Consider the following 20,647-nt stretch of genomic DNA (forward strand, 5'->3'; position numbering starts at 1 on the left):
TACAACGTATCAACACCACGACGGTTGGTTTGACAAACTTCATAAACTCGGGAGGGATGGTTTCGAAACGCGGGTGAGTCTTGTTCGAGGAACATGAGCACTGCAAGTCGCGAGGTGGAGCGAAGTGGTCCTAGTGCTAACTGAATCACAACAACAACACTGCGCATGTCCAAAAACACTCCAATCAAGAAGTATTATTGGATAGTTCTACCCGAAAAACTGCGTTCGAACCGGCACCAATTCTATTGTTGCATCTTGTCTACCTGCAGTCAAAGAAATTTTTCATTTCGAACGTTGCTTTTTCAGCTTTTGGAGTAAGCTGTACAGACCCAAAAAGAAGCTCCGCTATTGGTCCGCCCCGGCTCGGCTCCCCCCACTCCCTTTTTTTTCCTTTGACGAGTCGAGTTTTGCCATGGAAACGGCGATTTTGACAGCAAATTGCTCAAAATTGGCCACCAAATTTTTGACCAGATTTCAACATCAGAATCAGCGTTTAAAGTTCTACTAGTCTGCAAAATCTCATTAAAATCGTATAGAAAACTTCCGAAATGCATAAAGGGCCACACAAATCAAATCTCGAGCCGGCTGAGTCCTGGGTATACTATAAGGCTACTTCGTGCCTAAAAATGCGGCGCACGGAGGAGCCCGCCGCGGCGAGACACGTACGGAGGTGATGCGAAGTTCACCTTCATTTTTCGGCAGATTGGGCAGGGATTGCCATATGGGTGACTTCCAAACAAAAGTCTATCCAATAGTTTCAAGATTTTTTCATTTAAAAAGAGTATAAATTTTGCGGAACATTTCTTTGTGAATTTAGATTTTTGATCCAGTCAAGACGGCGCACTTGAGATAGACCACTCCAGCGGGACTGTGCGGAGACCTGCTGACGATGGTCCACTGGCCAGCGTCCGGCTGGACAAACTACAGTGAGCGGCGGCGAGCGGCTTATTGGCGGAGGCAAAAAGCCGCGTGAAGATAACGCCATTCACGTCGTTCTGGCCGCCACCCCTTTTGTCCTCGGGGCGTGTCGCACCCCGCCCCATCCCGCCCGCCATTAGATTAGGCATTGTATGTGACATGTTGCGGGGCGGCATGTGAGTGTAATAGCACCACCTAAAGCCCCGGGCAGCGAAACTCACCCGATCCTGACAGACGGCCTCGCCTGGTTCCGCGACCTTGGTTTTCGGTTCTTCATCCCCCAGCCAGCAGGCTGATTCCGTGCACTGCTAGTGACTGTCTCTCTCGCACCCTTGTAGAACGCTCCACGAGGGCGAGAAAGACAGAGCGACGAAAGCAGAGCTCGGCTGCTGGCATTCCATCCGGTTCGGCCAAGCCTTCCTTCCTTCCGGTCCCTCCCATTCCACTTCCATCTCCGTCGCTCCTTCGCATGAAGGCAGGCGGCCTCCGAACAGGACGACGCAGTTCGGAATCAGCCCCAGGGCGCCCTGATGAAGCCAATTCATGAGCAGCCACGGGGTGCCGCCGGCCGGGCCGTGCGTGGACGGGGCCTGACCGGGGGCCTGGCCTTTCGCCGGGGGCGTCGGCGCGCACCTCACTGGGCGGTTAAACACACTGGCCGTCCAGCAACAGTCTCGAACCTCGAACAGTCTTATACAGTCTTCAACAATTGCTCGAGCAGCTTGAACGGGCTCTTGAACAGTCCTAACCCAGCCAGAATTAGGTGGTCGAAACGACATCGGTTCGACGTAGAATCGATGGGTGTTTCATCGATTTTACGTCGAATCAACGTCGTTTCGAACACCTCATTCTGGCTGGGAAGCCGTCATTAAACAGTCTATTGAACAGTCCACGCTCTCGAACAATAGCTCCAACAGTCTGGAACAATAGCAGTCTCATTTCAGGAACGTGACATCACGTACAAACGAATGTGACAAAAAGTCACGTTTCTTTGAGCATTGTGTCAGATTCGTTTGAATGTGAATAAGCTAATTTATGGCTGATTCGCCATCGAAACGAATGTGACACAATGTTCAAACGAACGTGACATTTTGCCACATTCGTTTGAACGTGATATCACGTCCCTTGAAGGAAGTGAGCCCTAACTGTCTCGAAAATTCACTAGAACGGTTTCAAACAGTGGCTCGAACAGGCCCTCGGACAGTCTTCAACAGTGGGTCAAGCAGTCTCCAGCAGTCGGTCAAACAGTTTCAAACAGTGGCTCGAACAGGCGCTCGGACAGTCTTCAACAGTGGGTCAAGCAGTCTCCAGCAGTCGGTCAAACAGTTTCAAACAGTGGCTCGAACAGGCGCTCGGACAGTCTTCAACAGTGGGTCAAGCAGTCTCCAGCAGTCGGTCAAACAGTTTCAAACAGTGGCTCGAACAGGCGCTCGGACAGTCTTCAACAGTGGGTCAAGCAGTCTCCAGCAGTCGGTCAAACAGTTTCAAACAGTGGCTCGAACAGGCGCTCGGACAGTCTTCAACAGTGGGTCAAGCAGTCTCCAGCAGTCGGTCAAACAGTTTCAAACAGTGGCTCGAACAGGCGCTCGGACAGTCTTCAACAGTGGGTCAAGCAGTCTCCAGCAGTCGGTCAAACAGTTTCAAACAGTGGCTCGAACAGGCGCTCGGACAGTCTTCAACAGTGGGTCAAGCAGTCTCCAGCAGTCGGTCAAACAGTTTCAAACAGTGGCTCGAACAGGCGCTCGGACAGTCTTCAACAGTGGGTCAAGCAGTCTCCAGCAGTCGGTCAAACAGTTTCAAACAGTGGCTCGAACAGGCACTCGGACAGTCTTCAACAGTGGGTCAAGCAGTCTCCAGCAGTCGGTCAAACAGTTTCTTTAACAGTTTTCAAACAGTCACTCGAACAGACTCGAGCATTTTCCGACAGTGTTGAAAGTGGGCATGAATAAAACGCTCCCAGACTGACCGGGTCGGTTTATCAAAAATTACGGATTCAATCGGAGGAGCGTCGCAGCGAGGGCAGGCAGGCGGCCAGGCAGGAGGCCCACGACGGCGTGCTCCCGGCGAGCAGGATATTGCGTTCAATTACAGAGAGGCCGCCGGCGAGGTTGGCGTCGCCGGGTCCCCGCAGGCGGAATGAATTTTTAAAACCCTCGGTGAAAACGGGCGGTGGAAAGGGGGCCGCTCGGAAATGGGGAAAACTGCGCGGACCGGTATAAAAACAGCAGGACGAGTCACAGCAAGCTCTATCTCGCAATTTTGCGGCAGAAAACGGAAAGAGTGTAGTTTATCAAACGCCATTTTCCAACAGAAATAACGAAACTGTGGTGGTGCAAATATTTATTTATAGCTGGTGCCCATCAGTGTCAGCTTTTTAGAAGCCCTACCGCGTGTCGTTGCGTTCACTACACACCAAATATTTTTGTAGAAATTTCGCACAGACATCACTGTTTTTGTGTACACGAAATTTTCGTACAAATTTGCACGCAATTTCGCACAAAATTGGGGGAAAATGTGCAGTTTTGCGTACAAAATTTGCACGAAAAGCTTGTGTGCCCCAAAACACTGTGATGTCTCGCACAAAATTGTACATAACATTTAGTGTGTACAAACCTAACTGTCCTCTGAGTGCACACTAACGAATGTATGCTTGCAAGTACACACTTTACTTGGCCAAGTATGCGTAAGTGAGAACTTCAAAGTGTGCATTTCTAAGTGTAAGATGAGAAGACAGTTTGGTCTGAAGTGTTCGCCGAAAACCGCGCGCACCACCGAAGGGGGAACAGCTTCCCACATTCGTTGTACAAAATTGACCACATTCCACAAAAACGCCTGTAAGTAGGCAACATGTGTGGCAGAAACGCCAGAAATCTTGCACATTCTTACACATTCACACAATCATTGTACACAAAATTTTACAGTGGTTCACCCCTCGCGCACCACCGTGACCGTCGCGCTGCCTTGTATTATTCCCCTCTCTAGACCTTTAAACAGACACTGAAGCGAGCGGTAACGGCAACAGTTGAAAGCAGTGCGTGTTTGAGACTAAAATAGCGCCGAGAGCGTGGTGGCGGAGGTGGGCGGGGGCGGGTAATCCAAGGCAGGGGCGCGAAGGGCATGGCAGGCGCCGAGTGGCCCACATCTCCATTGTGAATGGAGCGTCCTCGCCAAGGCGAAGGCCAACACCTTTTCAAATAGTTCCCCCTTTTGTTTCAGGAACAGGGCAGGGATGGAGCACGACGCTACGGCGCTCCTTCCTTTGCCCTCGCCTTTGTGTCTGTCGATGTTTTGTTGCTGTTGTTACTTGCAGGCCACCGTTTTTGAAAGGGAGTGTAGGGTTCGATGCCGAGGAGAGCTACGAGGGGAGAAACCCGACCGGAGCTTCGCGAAGCACCCCGCGCGCAGTGGGTCTCGCGCGCTAGTGCCGGGGTCGGGGTCTCCCTCGGTCCGCTCGGTCTAGCAGCCTCGAGACGACGACTTCTGGCTCAAATGAAAACGCGAAATGGTCGGCGGGCGTATGGGGGACGTCAACGAAGGTGCAACTAACCGAATTTAATCTTTCGGCGTTTGTGCGCGGGAACTGTACTTTCCCGCTCGTGGTACAGCCGGGCTCCGAAGGCCGCCGCCGTGGCAGGCCGCAGAGAGGTGCGGAAGGGGTGGGGTGCTCTATGCGGCGGATGTGGCCAGAGTGGCCAAGGTAGTTGGGCTAGTGCTTCCTATCGGTCGAGGGCGCGCCGTTTCCGGTCAGAGTACCACGGTGCGGCGGCGCTCCAAGCTGCAGACCATGAAATTAATAAAAAGGGTCGGTACTGTACTTGGCACTCCGGCAGTGCCCGCCAGCTAGAGGACCAGGGCAGCAGGGCAAGGCGGGGCGGCAAGGCGGGGTGGCAAGACGGGGCGGCAAGGCGGAGCGGCAAGGCGGGGCGGCAAGGCGGGGCGGCAAGGCGGGGCGGCACGCGCGGCGGACAACCAGGCTATGCAGTATCACTCCGCTTGATTGCGTTCGGGGATCAGCGCCCATTCCATAATTACGCAGACGGCGTCACGGATGAGAAATTTCTCATCGCCCGAAGTGTCGGTGCGACGGCGCCGTACTGCCATCTGGAGCACGCTATGCGGCTCGCCGGGGCCTCATCCGTGCCCGAGGGTTGCTCGCTGGGGGTGCCTCAGCCTCGCAGGCCCGCGGGGCGGCGGGACGCTTCGCTCGCTGGGGGGCTCCAGCCTCGCAGACCTGCAGCCCTGACCCGGGACGAGAGTGGATGCGAGCGCCGCGCACGCCACCACCTCCGCGCCGCACCGCCTGCCCGCCCCTCCACGCCTCGATGCGCGCCGGGCTTGGCCGGGCCGCTTACGGGACTCCTGCATAGTGGCTTCGTTAAATATTCCGGCCGTGGCATGCGAAGCGGCAGGAAGCAGCAGGAAAGCTGGCGGGCGGCCTGCCCATAGGCGGCAAGGCAGTCTGCTCAGCACGCGAGAATCGAGTTTTCCTCATTTTTGTCTGGAGTAGTAAAGGTGACTCAGAGTCCCGTGGCGCCATTTTGGAATCCCACGGTTCCGAGACGGTGCCTCAGTTAGCCAAAGCTTGGTTCTGGTTTGGGACTCAGGTTTGTCACCAAGATAGCGACGAACTTCGGTTAAGTTTCCGCTCACCCTCGTCACGAAGGGCCCGACTGAGCGGCGTCCCGATAGACCCTTTCACTCGTCGCCGAGTAAAGAAAACAAGTAATCGAAAATCCAGGAACCAGCAGTGCGCCACCTGGCAGCCGTTACGGTGAACTGTCAAAAGCTGAACCCTGATTGATCACAATCGTAGGTCTGGGTGAAGTTCACAGCAGTGGCCGCTTGGAAGCGCGCAGCTGGTTCCTGCTTCTTGATAGGCTCCGCCCTCCGCTCGGCGACGACTGAAGGCGATGGCGACCCGGAACAATGATGTACTTGGCCATGTTTGACATTGTCATACACTCAAAACATCATTAACAGTAAAACAAACAAACAAACGAACAAACAAACAAACAAACAAACAAACAAACAAACGAACAAACAAACAAACAAACAAACAAACAAACAAACAAGCAAACAAACAAACAAAACAAACAAACGCTATTTATTTTTGGCTGAGGAAACTCGCCCCCACCCGTGGTGCCGACCCTGGTGTGGGCCAAAGGGCACGCAGGACAGCAACGCGCTTTCGCAAAGATATGACATTGGACAGCTGAATCCGGTTGGGCCGAGGCGGCCCGAGGCAGCCCGAGGCGAAGACGCAGATCCCACCGCAGCAGGTCCGAAGGGCAGCAGGCGGGGAAAGGAGTGGGCGGGGAGAATATTGCAACCCGCCGCGGTTCAAGATTGCCCCCACGTTTGTTTACTCCGGCCCCGTTCCGCCAACTGGCCGCGGGCAGAGTGCGTCCACGCGGCGTCCACGCGCCGTCCAGCACGCAGGACAGTGTGGAATCGCTTTGGTTTTTTTTGCCCTTCCCGAATCTGTTGCGTCGTTTGACCCTTCACGAAGGCCCGGCCCGCCGGCTATGGGAATGGGGTTGGATTCGAATCGAGGGGGCGCGTGTGTGTGTGTGTGTGTGTCTGTGCCTGTGTCTGTGTCTGTGTGTGTGTGTGTGTGTGTGTGTGTGTGTGTGTGTGTGTGTGTGTGTGTGTGTGTAGGTGTGTGTGTGGCATCGGCGCGAGGGAGGCTTTGCGTGTCGGGAAAGGAGGTCTGCGGTGCGGCCCGGCTCCACGTATCCGTACCGAGTGGGGGACGACGGGGACGACCTTAATCGCCGCCGATTCCCTCCCTTCCCCTCTCCGCCCCCCCCACTCGCCGTTTTACTGCCCCTCGCCCCGCCACGCCCCACCCCGCCCCGGCACCGCACTTGCGGGGCAGACGTCTCTCTCCCTATGGCCCATCATTAGCCCTAGTGCAGTGCGGGTCTGGCGGCGGCAACAGCGCCGACACTGCCGCCAATCCGCGGCCACTTTCAGCAGATCGCCGTTCGTTCGGCCGAAAGTGCACTTCCCCGCGCCATGGCGTGTTTCGCTTCGTTCGATGGGTACGCATTCGACAGGAGGCAGAACAGGAGGCGGAGCAGGAGGCGGAGCAGGAGGCAGAGCAAGAGGCAGAGCAAGAGGCAGTAGTAAGAGGTGGGGCAGGAGGAACAGCGAGAGGCAGAGGAAGGGGCAGTAGTAAGAGGTGGGGCAGGAGGAACAGCAAGAGGCAGAGCAAGAGGCAGAGCAAGAGGCAGAGCAAGAGGCAGAGCAAGAGGCAGAGCAAGAGGCAGAGCAAGAGGCACAGCGAGAGGCACAGCGAGAGGCACAGCAAGAGGCTAGTGTTCCGCATCGGGCGGGTCGGTCGGGTTCTGTGAAAATTCGACCGCAGCGCTGCACCGCGACGTGTCATCGAAACTAAAAAACCGAAGTGGCTCCGAAGTGCCGCCGAAGACACGGCTTGGACATCGGCTGGCTCGGAAGCAGCCCCTCCTCGCCCCTCGCCCTGCATGTGACACAAACCGTCCCGACAGGTGCTGCCCTCTAGTCGGCAAAAGTAGCCAAGACGATCGGGTTGACGGCCGCCCGATGCCGTCCGAGCCGCTTGCTCATCGGGCGGGCCGGATCGGGCCGTTGGCTGCCAGCGCGATCGGGCGGTGCAAATCCGTACGACCCGCCCGATGCGGAACACTACAAGAGGCACAGCAAGAGGCAGAGCAAGAGGCACAGCAAGAGGCAGAGCAAGAGGCAGAGCAAGAGGCAGAGCGAGAGGCAGAGCAAGAGGCAGAGCGAGAGGCAGAGCAAGAGGCAGAGCGAGAGGCAGAGCAAGAAGCAGAGCAAGAGGCAGAGCAAGAGGCGGAGCAAGAGGCAGTAGTAAGAGGTGGGGCAGGAGGAACAGCAAGAGGCAGAGCAAGAGGCAGTAGTAAGAGGTGGGGCAGGAGGAACAGCAAGAGGCAGAGCAAGAGGCAGAGCAAGAGGCAGAGCAAGAGGCAGAGCAAGAGGCAGAGCAAGAGGCACAGCGAGAGGCACAGCGAGAGGCACAGCAAGAGGCACAGCAAGAGGCACAGCAAGAGGCAGAGCAAGAGGCAGAGCAAGAGGCAGAGCGAGAGGCAGAGCAAGAGGCAGAGCGAGAGGCAGAGCAAGAGGCAGAGCAAGAGGCAGAGCAAGAGGCACAGCAAGAGGCAGAGCAAGAGGCACAGCAAGAGGCACAGCAAGAGGCACAGCAAGAGGCACAGCAAGAGGCACAGCAAGAGGCACAGCAAGAGGCACAGCAAGAGGCAGAGCGAGAGACAGAGCAAGAGGCACGGCAAGAGGCACAGCAAGAGGCAGAGCAAGAGGCACAGCAAGAGACAGAGATTCACTGGTTGTTCCGTCCACGCTGACGGGGCACGCCACCTGATGCATGCGCGCGCACCTGTGCAGTGTGTCGCTGCGGCCGCGCGTCAGCTGCGGATAACATGCAAGCCAGGGGTGCGGCCTGGGGCGGGGATCGTGTCGCGGCGGGAAGCGCGTAACCGTCCGCCAAATCCCTCCTCCCCGCCCTGCCCGGCACTGCCCCCGTCGACTGTTCCACTGTTCTCGCCGTTCGGACCGGCGGCGCCGCATCGACGTGAACCTGGCGGCCGGGCAGGCCTTCGTGGAGGCATTGAACGTCCGCGCCACGCCACGCCTTGAACACCGGAAACACGCCCTGAGTGGCTGCCTCTTGCTTTTTATGATGGGACACAAAGGCGGACAACTGACGCGACGGCCCGGCAGCAGCCTGATTCCGAGAGTCGTTTTCGCCGCTCTGTCGCTCTCTCGCACTCATGGGGCGTCCTCATGGGTGCAAGAGAGACGGAGCGACGACTCTCGGAGTCGGTCTGCAGGGTGGGCAGCCGGGGCAGCGCTGCCGCAGTCGCTAAAAAAGAGCAGACGGCTGTTTGTGGCGGGGGAGGAGGGGAGGGGGGAGGGGGAGGTTAGCGGAGAGGTCCTCGAGAGTGTTGGTCCAACGGCTGCGGCGGCCACTGCGGCGGCCGGCCGTGTCGATTTCCAAGGAAAGGCTTCACGGGAAACGGCACAGGCAGCGTGTGCTCGGCCGACTCGACTCGCACGGCCCCGGAGTGCGGGGGCGCCACGGAGTCGCGGCCAGCAGACACCGCCATCATCGGTCACCCTGCCGAGCCCCCTCCGCCAGCCGCCAGCAGACTGATTCCGAGAGTCGTTCTCCTCGCGCTGTCTCTCTCGCACCTACACGGGACGCCCCATGAGTGCGAGAGAGACAGAGCGGCGACAACGACTCTCGGAGTCGGTCTGCTGGCTCCGGCTGGAGGCGACTCGGTCGGTGAGCCAGCAGGAAGTCCCCGGCCATGGACCCGGCCGGAAACGCTTGGCCGCGACACGGAAAGAAACCGAAGTAAGGCTTCTTGTCCGCGGTGACGTGTGCGAGTGTGGGAGAGGGAGAGAGAGAGGGAGGGAGAGAGGGAGAGAGAGAGAGAGGAAGGGGAAAAAGAAAGGCCGCAGTCGAGCAAAAAAAAATTACTTCCGGCTTCTCGACACTAAGCCGCACTGAGTTATTTACGGTGGCAGAGCAGCGTCCCGCGGTAAATAACGGAGATAATTGAAATTAAGACGGAGGACTGGGTGGGGCTACTTGATCCGCGGCGAGGGAAATCCCGTTTTTATTTAATTCCGGCACTAGAGCAGGAGAAACCGCGTCCCGGCTTTGCTTGGTGTCGGGACAGAGCTTTTGGAAGCATCCGTAAATGCCGACGGGTCTTTGAAAACAAATTCGAAGTGTCGCGTGGTCTTCGCCGTGGAGATCTCCATCGAGGCGGAGAGTGGTGTGCTCCGGTCGGCGCCAGCGGGCGTTCCAGCGAGCAAACATGACCAAGAAAAAGTAGGGTCCCCGTTCAAACATGACGAGCCCCACCACGGCAGGCCGTGGGCAGGGCCCTGGGCTGTGGAGGGACCGTGGAGGGGCCGTGGAGGGGCCGAGGAGGGGCCGTGGAGGGGCCGTGGAGGGGCCGTGGAGGGGCCGTGGAGGGGCCACGGAGGGGCCGAGGAGGGGCCGTGGCGGGGCCGAGGAGGGGCCGTGGAGGGGCCGTGGCGGGGCCGAGGAGGGGCCGTGGAGGGGCCGTGGCGGGGCCGAGGAGGGGCCGTGGAGGGGCCGTGGAGGGGCCGTGGAGGGGCCGTGGAGGGGCCGAGGAGGGGCCGTGGAGGGGCCGTGGAGGGGCCGTGGAGGGGCCGTGGCGGGGCCGAGGAGGGGCCGCGGAGGGGCCGTGGAGGGGCCACAGAGGGGCCGTGGAGGGGCCACAGAGGGGCCACAGAGGGGCCACAGAGGGGCCGTGGAGGGGCCGTGGAGGGGCCGTGGAGGGGCCGCCCCGAGGGCGCGCTGCCTCCCCGAGATCGCAGGGCGCGTCGCCTAACGGAGTCACCAAGCGCGCCGCCTGCCAGCAACGCGCGGCAACGCGACCTGGACGTCGAGGCCCCTTTGTTATCGACTTGGCTGCCCCATTACCTGGATCATTGGGGTCTTGTCGGAAAAACGAGGGCCCTTTGATGCGGCGGGAACAACAGGCAAACTTGATAATGCGATGAGAAACCTGCGGCTGGTCGGGGCGGGTTGAGGAGGGTTGAGGAGGACGAGGCCAGCCGAGGCGATCCTCTTTGCAGCGTCGACTTGTTCTTGTTTTTAAGCCGTCTAATTGGTGCAAAGTTGTCGCGCCCTCCCAGCGCCTCGCAGCGCCTCACGGCTCCGGCGCCTGCGGTCTCTTGGAGCTCTTCGAGCTTCGACTTGGCCAGGCCGGCCTGCGTGGGATTGCCCTCGGCTTGCCCGCGGCTCGCCGTAGGCTTGCCCGTGACGCGCGACGCTCCACAGTGGGCCAGACGACCGATGCCGGTGGCCCAAACTCTAGACGCGTTTCGAGCTCCAGAGTTGCTAAGCAGGACTCAAACCAAACGTGTGACCCCACCAACGGATTCCTCGTTCGGAGAGCAATCCGTTGGTGGGGTCACACTTTCGGTTCGAGTCCCATTTAGCGACTCTGGTGCTCAAAACGCGTCCGGGATTTTGGCCGCCTCCACCGGTCTTCTGGCCCACTGTGCGCTCGCTGGTGTGGCAGTGTCGCAGGAAGGGCGTCCGAAGGGCACGAGAGGCTCCGCGTTTTCATTCGCGCAACTAGGCGGGGAGGAGGCCGCGTCGTCCGGGAGCCTTGCGGCGTGCGCGGGACGCAGCGGGACGCTGAGAAGTAACTGCCGAGCCGCGCGGCCCGAGTTACGCCGCTTTGACCGCCGCCACGTGGCGATGGGCCGAGCACGCCGAAGACGCCGACGACGCGCCATTTCCATCCAGGGCGGACCGGGCGGACGCATTGTGGCGGCCCTCCGTTTCTTTGTATCGGCCCGGGCGTACCGCCTCGGCCCGCCCTGCCACGCCCCGCCCCGCCCTGCCGCACCCCGCCCCGCCCCGCCACGCCCCGCCACGCCCCGCCCCGCCCCGCCCCGCCCCGCCCCGCCCCGCCCCGCCACGCCACGCCACGCCACGCCACGCCCCGCTATGCCCCGTTCTATAGCGTCCGATCCGCGAGCCAAACCCGGTCCGAGGCCGAGAAACTTCGACAAAAGCCATTCTCCAGCCGCACGGGCCGCACGGGCGGCGGGCGCGGCGAGGCAGAGTGGGGGAGGCGGGATTACTGTGGACCTGGTTAAAGGGCGACACGCACACACACACACGCACACACACTCTCACACACACTCGCACGCTCTTGTGTGCACAGACAGACACCACGCACTCACACACGCGCGCCGCTGAGCCGCCCTGAGCCGCGCCGATCGCGCGGTGCTCACATTCACTCTCGTCAGGCACAGACAGGTAGAGCACAGCGGAGCACACGGCACGAGGCGCGTCCGCGAGTTCGAATGGCACCCCCCGCCCTGCCCCGCCCCACCCCGCCTCGCCCCGCCCCCCCGCCCCAGTCCGCCCCGCCCCGGTCCACCCCGCCCCGCCTTTCGACGACCTTCCCGCCGTGCCCCATTTTTCCAGCCGAGCAAAATTCCAAAGTTGGTTCGCGTGCGGCGTTTCGGCCTCGGCCTGTACGGCAAGCAGCAGACGGCCCTTTGCGCGAGGGTCTTCCCTGGCGAGCTGCAGACTGACTCCGAGAGTCGTTTTCGTCGCTGTCTCGCTCGCACTCATGTGGCGTCGCGTATGTGTGCGAGAGAGACAGCGCGACCGAAACGACTCTCGGAATCAGTCCGCTGGCGGCGTCATCACCATTGTTGTGTTCTCCCCGAGTTTCCTCCCCGTCGTGTCCGTGTGAGTTGCGGGTGGGTGCCCAGCGTGCCGCAGCAGCAGCAGACTGATTCCGAGAGTCGCTTTCGTCGGTCTCTCTCGCTCTGAAGGTTGCGCCCTGTTGGTGCGAGGGAGACAGAGCGACGGAAACGACTCTCGGAATCAGTCTGCAGCACGGCGCTCATCTGGTCCGCGAGGCACGCCCGCTGGCTGGTCCAGAGCGTCCTCCTCCTGTTCCGCTCCGCCCGGCGAAGCCCCGAACAAGCTTCCCGCCGAGACCGCACCGTTCGGGCGGCGGCGCCACCAGCAGACCGATTCCGAGAGTCGTTCTCGTCGCTCTGTCTCTCTCGCACTCTTGGGGCGTCCCGCATGCGTGCGACAGAGACAGAGCGACGAAAACGACTCTCAGAATCAGTCTGCAGCGCAGCAGTGTACGGAGTAATGAGCGTCGCCCGTGCCGCCGCCACCGCAGGGGGGAGATTAAAGTGACCACGAAGCGGGGCGTGTGTGTGTGTGTGGTGTGTGTGTGTGTGTGTGTGTGTGTGTGTGTGTGTGTGTGTGTGTTGGTGTGTACATGTATTGACGCGTGTTTGTGTGAGTTTAAGTGTGTGTGTGTGTGTGTGTGTGTGAGTGTGTTGTTGTTGTGTGTGTCAGTATGTGTGTGTGCGTGTGTGGGCGCGCGCAATCATTTTGGCCAAGTATTAGGAATCGGCTAGACCGCATACACTGGTGTACTTCGCTTGTGCACGCAGAGGGAGCAGAGCGGAGCAGAGCGACGCGGGGCGTGGGGATAGGGAGGGGGGAGGGGTTACACTAAATGTCAAAGCAAGCACACTGGGCTAAGCTAGGCGGTCTGGCGAGGCCTGGCGTCCTGGCGGGGTCCGTGTGGACTGCCAAACAAACTGGAAGGGGGGAGGGGGGTCGATCAAGGCAGGAAATTACCGGAGGACCGACTAGAATGATGGGGCGAGTGTCACCACGCCACCCTTCACAGGGACACGCCGCATTTGACGGTGTATTAGTCAGGCGGTGCTGCCCTGCAGACTGATTCGTGTTCGTCGCTCCGTCTCTCTCGCACTCATCCGTGACGCCCCATGAGTGTGAGAGAGACAGAGCGTCGAAAACTCTTCTCGAAATATCACTCTGCTCGCATTTTCTCCATTTCTGCCCGCCTTATTGACTCACGAGGCACACACATTCCAGCGCGACTGGACTGCGCGTCGCGTGGCAGCTTTGCCGGCTGCGGACTGATTCCGCCCGTTCCGAGCGCCTTGTATCGCTCCTAGAGAGAGAGAGAGAGAGAGAGAGAGAGAGAGAGAGAGAGAGAGAGAGAGAGAGTAAGAGAGAGACAGAGGGAGACAGAGAGAGAGAGGGGGGGGACGCTCTCGGAATCAGTCCACCGATAGTGGACCAGAAGCGCGGGCCACGCGCTGCTTCGTAATCGAGGGGCAGATTTAGCAGTGCGGCGGCGGTATTCGATTCGGTATTCGACGATCTCTCTCTCTCATTCGCGGAACGGCCAAGCGGCGCCGCAGAATGAATAACGGAAACGGCACCGCATTATTCATTAACAGTGGAGCGGCGGCGGCGGCGATCGGCGCGGAAAGTCGTCGAGGCCGAAGTGCACGAAGTGGACGAAGTGACCCCGAGCCGAGCCATCCGCATTGACTCCAGCCGCTCCAGCCGGGAAGCGGGAAGCTGCGCCCAACAAAAAGGCATCACGATGAAGGCGGCAGACTGATTTCGAGAGTCGTTTCTGTCCCTTTGTTTCTCGCGCAGCCAAGCGGGACGCCTATGGGGGGCAAGAGAGACAGAGCGACAAAAGCGACTCTCGGAATCAGTCTGCTGTTTCTTTAATTTCTATAATTAAACGCAGCCTTTTGTGAGCGAGCGAGCGGCCCGTTGTCGTCCACTGCCGATGGCCCTCTTGATACTCGTCAGCGCGGAGCGGAATCCATACTAGTGCCTGCATCTGGTCGCTCTGCAGACTGATTCAGAGAGTCGGTTTCATCGCTCTTTCTCTCTCGCTCCTACACAGGAAGCCCATGAGTGAGACCGCGCGACGAAAACGACTCTTTGAATCAGTGAGCTGAGCCGCCTCACCGGCTCGACCGAGCAGCCAGGCAGGGCCGACATAGGGTGCGCACGGTAAACCGAATGCCTCGAAAACCGGGAGAGCGCCCCGGTTTTGGGTGCGCTGTCTTTTTCTATCTTGTGGAGAGGGAGTGAGACAGCGCATCCAAAACCGGGGCGCTCTCCCGGTTTTCGAGGCATTCGGTTTACCGTGCGCCGCCGCTCTGCTCGACGCCACGTTCACGTTCACACCCTTTCTGACAGGTCGTCCCGGAAATGACCGTCATCAGGTCCGCGGCCAGCGGGGCGCAGGCGGGGCGCAGGCGGGGCGCAGGCGGGGCGCAGGCGGGGCGCAGGCGGGGCGCAGGCGGGGCGCAGGCGGGGCGCAGGCGGGGCGCAGGCGGGGCGCAGGCGGGGCGCAGGCGGGGCGCAGGCGGGGCGAGGCCCTACATCGCCACGTGCTGGCCCTCAACGGTGGCCGACGGCGGCCCTCGCCGCAACTAAAGAGCCTACAGTAAAAGAGGCGCCACGGTCACGTGACTTGCTTGCCTCTGATTGGCTTGGTTCAACTGGGGCTCGCAGCGTGCCGCCACGTTTCTCATACGTAGTGGAAGACGGTGCGACGGCGACGCGACGGCGGCTGATGGCGGCTGGACGTTTGCAGACAATGTGCGAAACGAAGTATTTTATCGCGAAGTAAACACACCGTAGGCATTTTGGAATGCTTATGTGGTAGAAGAGACTCGGTGGAGCGGGCAGTGTTTGCAGTAGGTCAGTGGTTGATTTCTTTCATGTATTGTGGCCAACTCGTACGTGAACTTGGGAGGTTAAACGTCTCATTCTTTGTTTGTTTTTCTTGTATTCAACGTGTTGCAGGTTCGATTTAAAATGGTAACGTGCTGTGTGCCTTTCTGCCGGAACTCGGCTCGCCAGTGTTCCAATTTTATTCCTGTCCCCAAAAGCAAGAAGCTGCGGGCGATATGGGCCCAAGTTATATCTTCTCACTGTGGTGTGTCACCTGTCATGTCTGCTAAGTCACACATTTGTTCTGTGAGTTGGTATATTTTATTATGTTGTATGTTATTAATTGTGCACGGACACTTTAACTTATGTTGAAACCTGTGTTGTTTGTGGCAGGAACATTTTGGATTTGATCAATGGACTCGCAAAGCGCACAAGTTGAAGCCCAATGCTGTGCCGAGGAAATTTAAACTTTGCATCAGTAAATACTGTGAAGATGTTGTGCTATTTCAAAGCAAAGAAGCCAAATTAGTGGGCCATAGGACTAAGTCTGCACTACCATGTTGTCTATGTTTTGATCGGTTGAGCGAATCCGGGGTTGAGCTGAACTCAAGTGACGGGTCTTCTCATAAACAAGGCTGCCTGTTGCAACAGTATTACAATGAGCATGATGATCAGAAGCAGCTCAAAATTATGGAGTATGCAAGAGATAGGAATGTTGAGCTGAGAGAACAGATTGCGGCTATTCAAGCTAAGTTGATTTCTTTGGGCGCTTCTTAAAGGATGCCTTAGTCTGCGTGTAACCTCAAACACTGCTTTAAGTATGTGTTTGGGGTAAATAAAATGCTGAGCTAAGAGAACAGATTGCCGCTATTCAAGCTAAGTTGATTTCTTTGGGCGCTTCTTAAAGGATGCCTTAGTCTGCGTGTAACCTCAAACACTGCTTTAAGTATGTGTTTGGGGTAAATAAAATGCTGAGCTAAGAGAACAGATTGCCGCTATTAAAGCTAAGTTTATTTCTTTGGGCGCTATTTAATTTCCCTGGTCTGCGTGTAACCTCAAACACTGCTTTAAGTATGTGTTTAGGGTAAATAAAATGCTGAGCTAAGAGAACAGATTGCCGCTATTAAAGCTAAGTTTATTTCTTTGGGCGCTATTTAATTTCCCTGGTCTGCGTGTGACCTCAAACACTACTTTGAGTACGTGTTGGGCTAAGAGAAAAGATTGTGTCTATTCAAGCTAAGCTGACTTATTGGGGCGCTATTTAATGAATGCCTTGGTGTGTGTGTAACCTTTAACACTGCTTTGAGTGTGTGTTTCAGGTGGATAAAATGAAAGATGCAAATGATTGTATACATGCTTGACAAATAAAGGTTTAATTTTACTATTCTGTCTCTGTACTTAAAACATCTTACCTTCAGAAAATGTGTCATGGAAACATACTAAATAGTACTGCTATGTACAAAACCATTTCATTCTCTCAGATATAATCAATACTACTGCAATATATGAAATCATATAATACTCAAGTTCATACTTCAAAAAAATTTTTAAAAAAATAACAAAAATGACAGACCAATAGAAAATTACATACAATGAATATTACTGTCAGATATTCAATGATTTAAGACTCAAGTTCATACTTAAAAATAACACAATCACATGAATAAATAGAAAACAAATTCACACTCTAACAGCCTTCTTTGGAGAGACAGCCTTCGCCAACTTAACATCCTTCTTCAACTTGATAGCCTCTTTTAGCTTGTCAGCCTTCTTTGACTTGACATTCTTCTTTGACTTGACATTCTTCTTTGACTTGACATTTTTCTTTGACTTTATTCTAAAATTGTCAGCTAGAAATTTGGAGCCAGCAGTCTTACTTGAGAGCTGGGAAGTGATGACATTGGGTCTCACCAGTGAGTCACTAATAACTTGACTAAGCTGCTTGATTCTCATCATAGAAAATTTCTTCAAAATTTTGTCCTTAATGTCATGGCAAGTGCTGAGGCGGTACTGGGACAGAGAAGGAATAATGCGCTCACCTATGAGCACTTCCAAACTGTCGGAAGACAAGGCCAAATCCGCCTTCCATTTGCGCAAGTTAAACTCAACAAGCCTGAGCATCTGAAATAATTCGTCAGACACCTCAAATTGTGCATCTTCTGCGAAGTTCATAATCTTCAGTAAGAGACTTGAAGAATGTGGCTGCAGCGTGTTGTTCCTTAGTTTTTGCAGACATCCTTCACATTTGAGCATGTGAAGCTTAACAAGGGACACAACAGCAAAACCACACATTCTGTACAGTATGTCTTCTTGCCCAACTGCAAATGCGTCCAAAGGGACTTGCTCACACCAGACAATACATGATAAGTCAAGGTCAGGTTTCTTTGTCGCTACTGGCTTTTCTCTCATTTTCACCAGCAACAGGTCAACAAAATCATCAGTATCAGCGAAATCATACGATGAATTCTTAATTTCCTTATTAAATTGTGACAGGGCACATTGCTTGAGACGATACTTCAGTTCTACGGGTCCAGGGGTGGGGCGCTGCATTCTTATCACAGAAAACAAATTTTCAACAATGTCTTGAAGGAATCTGCCCACAAAAAGAAAATCATAGCCACACTCTTCTAACAAATGCTCTGAGATTTCTAAAATAGATTCTGTTGCCATCACAAGATGTGTTTGCACTGGCTTCCACCCTCCTTCCACTTTCATGTCTTTAAATATTTTAATGACTAGTTTCAGATGAGCCCGTGCTTTGTTGTAGGCTTCTTCATTCATTTTCCCCAACGCAGTTGAAAGGGTCCGAGAAGTCATCAACTGCCTCCAACGGTCCACAACCTCTACAAACCAAGCTGTTGTTCTGTGGGACTCTGGCACTATCTTCTTCTGAACTAGGTATTCAATGCCACAGGCAGTATTGTGGTGAAGGACTTGATACGCTGACTTGACTTTCATTTTACTATAATGAGGAGTATGAATATCGGTCACTTTGAGTTTTGGAACAAATTTCAGGTCCTCTCCTCTTTGATATTCTTCAAGATATTCTATGTGGGAAAGACAAACTTCATTTGATGGCAAATCAAATTCCTCAACAATGTAGTCCGGAAGAGTAATGACTTCATTGGAGACAATCATCTCCTTTAAACTTTTGAACACATGAACAGCGTCGGGTACCAGGTAGAGTGGAACAGTTGGCTTCACAGGATTAGGTATGCAGTACCTCATTTCGCTTTTGGTTGTACAAAAGCCTAACTCAGCTAAAAGGGAACGGTTTCCCATGTCACACACTATTGAAACTACATTCAGACCAGCTTCGTCAGCCTTCTTCAGAAGGTCCAAAATCACATTTTTCTTAACTTTAGCGCATTCTTGATTGGGAGTTAGATGCCAAGCTACAATTTGTTTCCACTTTTGACGAATGCCTCCAAACATCCATACTTCACCTTTACAAGCTAAGTCAGGGTTTTCTAAGCCCGGCAAAGTAGACCGCCCCAAATATGATTTAGTCCCAATGTCAAAGTCAAGCCGAGCCTTGGTTGCCATTGCATCAAAAAATAGATTACAATCTCTGTCTCTTTGGTCTGGAAGTGCTTTCACTTTTTCCCGAAGAGCAGAGATTATATCTATTTGGAGTCCGGGCTCAAAAGCGATATGCTCAGTTCTTCTCTGCAATGTGCGAACACTTGGCTGCTTCTTCATTAAAGCAGGGCTCTTTAGTACCGTTTCATACCCAGATGTTCCGCAAGCAAATCTGAGTTGAAGGCCGCTCTTGATGTCACCGGAATCAAAATGGGGCTTGATGTTGTTGTCTTCCGAGGCACTCTTCAAACTGGACACAGATGACAGAAGGGCTTGCTGCCCTTTCACCTCATTTTCTTTGGCAGCTAAACGAGCAGTCAAATCTTGCAACTGCCGCTGCAAAACACAATGCTCAACTACATCTACTGGACTGGGAACTTGCTGCACTGTTCTGCCCAAAACTTTCGAGCAATCACGGAAATGCTGAGGCTTAGCTGCGTACAAGTGATCCACATTTGGTGCTATTGCACCAAACATTTCATGCACATTGTAAGGGATTCTGTGGTGACAAGTGCATAATCTGTGTGGCACTGCCTCTGACTTCAGCCTGACCTTATACTTCTCCCATTGGTTTTCGTCAAAGTGGGCCTGCCGATGTAAAAAGAAGGTCAGAAAAACTAAAATAATCAACAAAAACAAAAAATCCCAAAATTAGTGAAATTTAGGAAACTTACATCACACATTCGCGAGTGATTGGATGGAGCCCAGCCAGGTCGGTCACAAACATCCGTCCATTTCCCTCTGAATTTTGGGTCTTTAGGGAATCTGAACATACCAAATCCCTTTGCAGACGAATTGGTGCAATTGCCTACACAGCACCCAACCATTTCTTAGCGTTTGACCTATTGATGCGTCGAGAGAGTTCGTAGGCTCGGCTCTTTACGTGCAGCCTAAAAGCCTAGCCTAACAAGTGTTTTCCGTGGACCGCGGTTCAAATTCGTCTGCTAGACAGACAGATGCGCATCGGTATGAGAAACGGAGCGCTCGCCTAGCGTCCCCAGTTGAACCAGACCCCCCACCACAGCCGCCCGTGGCGCCTCTTTTACTGTAGGCTCTTTAGCCGCAACAGGTGCAAGGGAAAGGGACCAAAGGGACACGCTGGCGCGCGCTGGCGGCAGTGGCACTGGGTGTCGCCGCCACGGCCTCAGTTTAGTTTCTCTGAAGCGAGCGCGGCCGTTGGGGCGCGGGGGGGGGGATGGGAATGGGAGCAGGCGGCTCGGAAACGGAAACAAAATATCGTCTTGGCGCTTTCGCCATCACCATCATCGCCATCGCCACCATTACCACCGTCACCGGCAGCAAGCGGCAGCAAGTCACACGCAGAGCGCAGCGCGCAGCACTCCAGGTGTTGTATTTCGGACACCTCGATAAACAACGTTGTTTGTCAAGTTGGCGGCAGTCACATTCACACCCACACGCAACGCAACCCCCACACGCACACCCACGCGCACTCCCACGCGTATCCGGTGCGGACTCGCTGACGAACGTGGAACTGTCATAGCGACATGTTTCAGGCCACGGGCGGGGTGAGGGGCGCGCGGGGTCGTCTTGGTCGAGCCCATGCACTCCATCGCCTCCCCGTCTCTCCGGCGTGATGCGGACGATCCATCAGCCGTCCTGGCACCTCATTCGCACGAGAGCCGACGGCCGTCCCGACGGACGTCCCGACTACGGCGGCGACGGTGACGCCCCGGCGCAGCGCGGCAGTGGCGGCACCCCCGCCTCCTCCGAGTCCGTCCTCTTCCAGGACGCGTTTGGCGGGTACCGAGGCACAGCGGGTCAGAAGACCGGAGGAGGCAGTCAAAACTCTAGAAACGTTTTGAGCTTCAGAGTCGGTAAACGGGACTCAAACTCGAACCGAACGTGTGACCCCACCAATGGATTACTCATTCGTGGAGTAATCCATTGGTGGGTGGAGTTACACGCTCGGTTCGAGTCCTGTTTAGCGACGCTGGAGCTCAGAACGCGTCCAGAGTTTTGGCCACCCCACCGGTCTTCTGGCCCACTGAGCGGCGCAGGGATTGGATGCGCCTCGATTTGCATAGCGTGGCGTCGCCCAGCGCGGCGCCCACACTGCCGTCA

At 55.9% G+C, this 20,647-nt stretch overlaps 3 protein-coding genes across 3 annotated transcripts; 2 read left to right on the forward strand and 1 right to left on the reverse strand.

The window, feature by feature from the left end:
* The first annotated feature begins 1,077 nt into the window (after positions 1-1,077).
* On the forward strand, positions 1,078-2,867 carry LOC117653252 (protein rtoA-like). Its single transcript, XM_034398810.1, has 2 exons — positions 1,078-1,094; positions 2,084-2,867. The coding sequence occupies exons 1-2, from the start codon at positions 1,078-1,080 to the stop codon at positions 2,865-2,867; spliced, it is 801 nt and encodes a 266-aa protein (XP_034254701.1).
* An 11,915-nt stretch (positions 2,868-14,782) lies between these two features.
* Positions 14,783-16,368, forward strand: LOC117653353. The gene is made up of 3 exons (XM_034398981.1): positions 14,783-15,010; positions 15,116-15,289; positions 15,377-16,368. The coding sequence occupies exons 2-3, from the start codon at positions 15,128-15,130 to the stop codon at positions 15,758-15,760; spliced, it is 546 nt and encodes a 181-aa protein (XP_034254872.1). The 5' UTR covers positions 14,783-15,010; positions 15,116-15,127; the 3' UTR covers positions 15,761-16,368.
* A 242-nt stretch (positions 16,369-16,610) lies between these two features.
* LOC117653334 lies at positions 16,611-19,619 on the reverse strand. The gene is made up of 2 exons (XM_034398958.1): positions 19,240-19,619; positions 16,611-19,153 (listed from the first exon to the last, which is right to left on the reverse strand). Exons 1-2 carry the CDS (start codon positions 19,390-19,392, stop codon positions 16,664-16,666), a joined length of 2,643 nt encoding a protein of 880 aa, XP_034254849.1. The 5' UTR covers positions 19,393-19,619; the 3' UTR covers positions 16,611-16,663.
* Positions 19,620-20,647: the final 1,028 nt, after the last annotated feature.

This window comes from Thrips palmi, unplaced genomic scaffold (genome assembly GCF_012932325.1).
Source record: "Thrips palmi isolate BJ-2018 unplaced genomic scaffold, TpBJ-2018v1 HiC_scaffold_8, whole genome shotgun sequence".
Classification (NCBI taxonomy): Eukaryota; Metazoa; Arthropoda; class Insecta; order Thysanoptera; family Thripidae; genus Thrips; species Thrips palmi.

Coding starts and splice junctions, on each gene's coding strand:
- LOC117653334 (XM_034398958.1), bottom strand. CDS start 19,392: ATGGTTGGGTGCTGTGTAGGCAATTGCACCAATTCGTCTGCAAAGGGA. Junction 19,154..19,239: donor ATCACTCGCGAATGTGTGAT/GTAAGTTTCCTA, acceptor TTACATCGGCAG/GCCCACTTTGACGAAAACCA.
- LOC117653353 (XM_034398981.1), top strand. CDS start 15,128: ATGGTAACGTGCTGTGTGCCTTTCTGCCGGAACTCGGCTCGCCAGTGT. Junction 15,290..15,376: donor CTAAGTCACACATTTGTTCT/GTGAGTTGGTAT, acceptor TGTTTGTGGCAG/GAACATTTTGGATTTGATCA.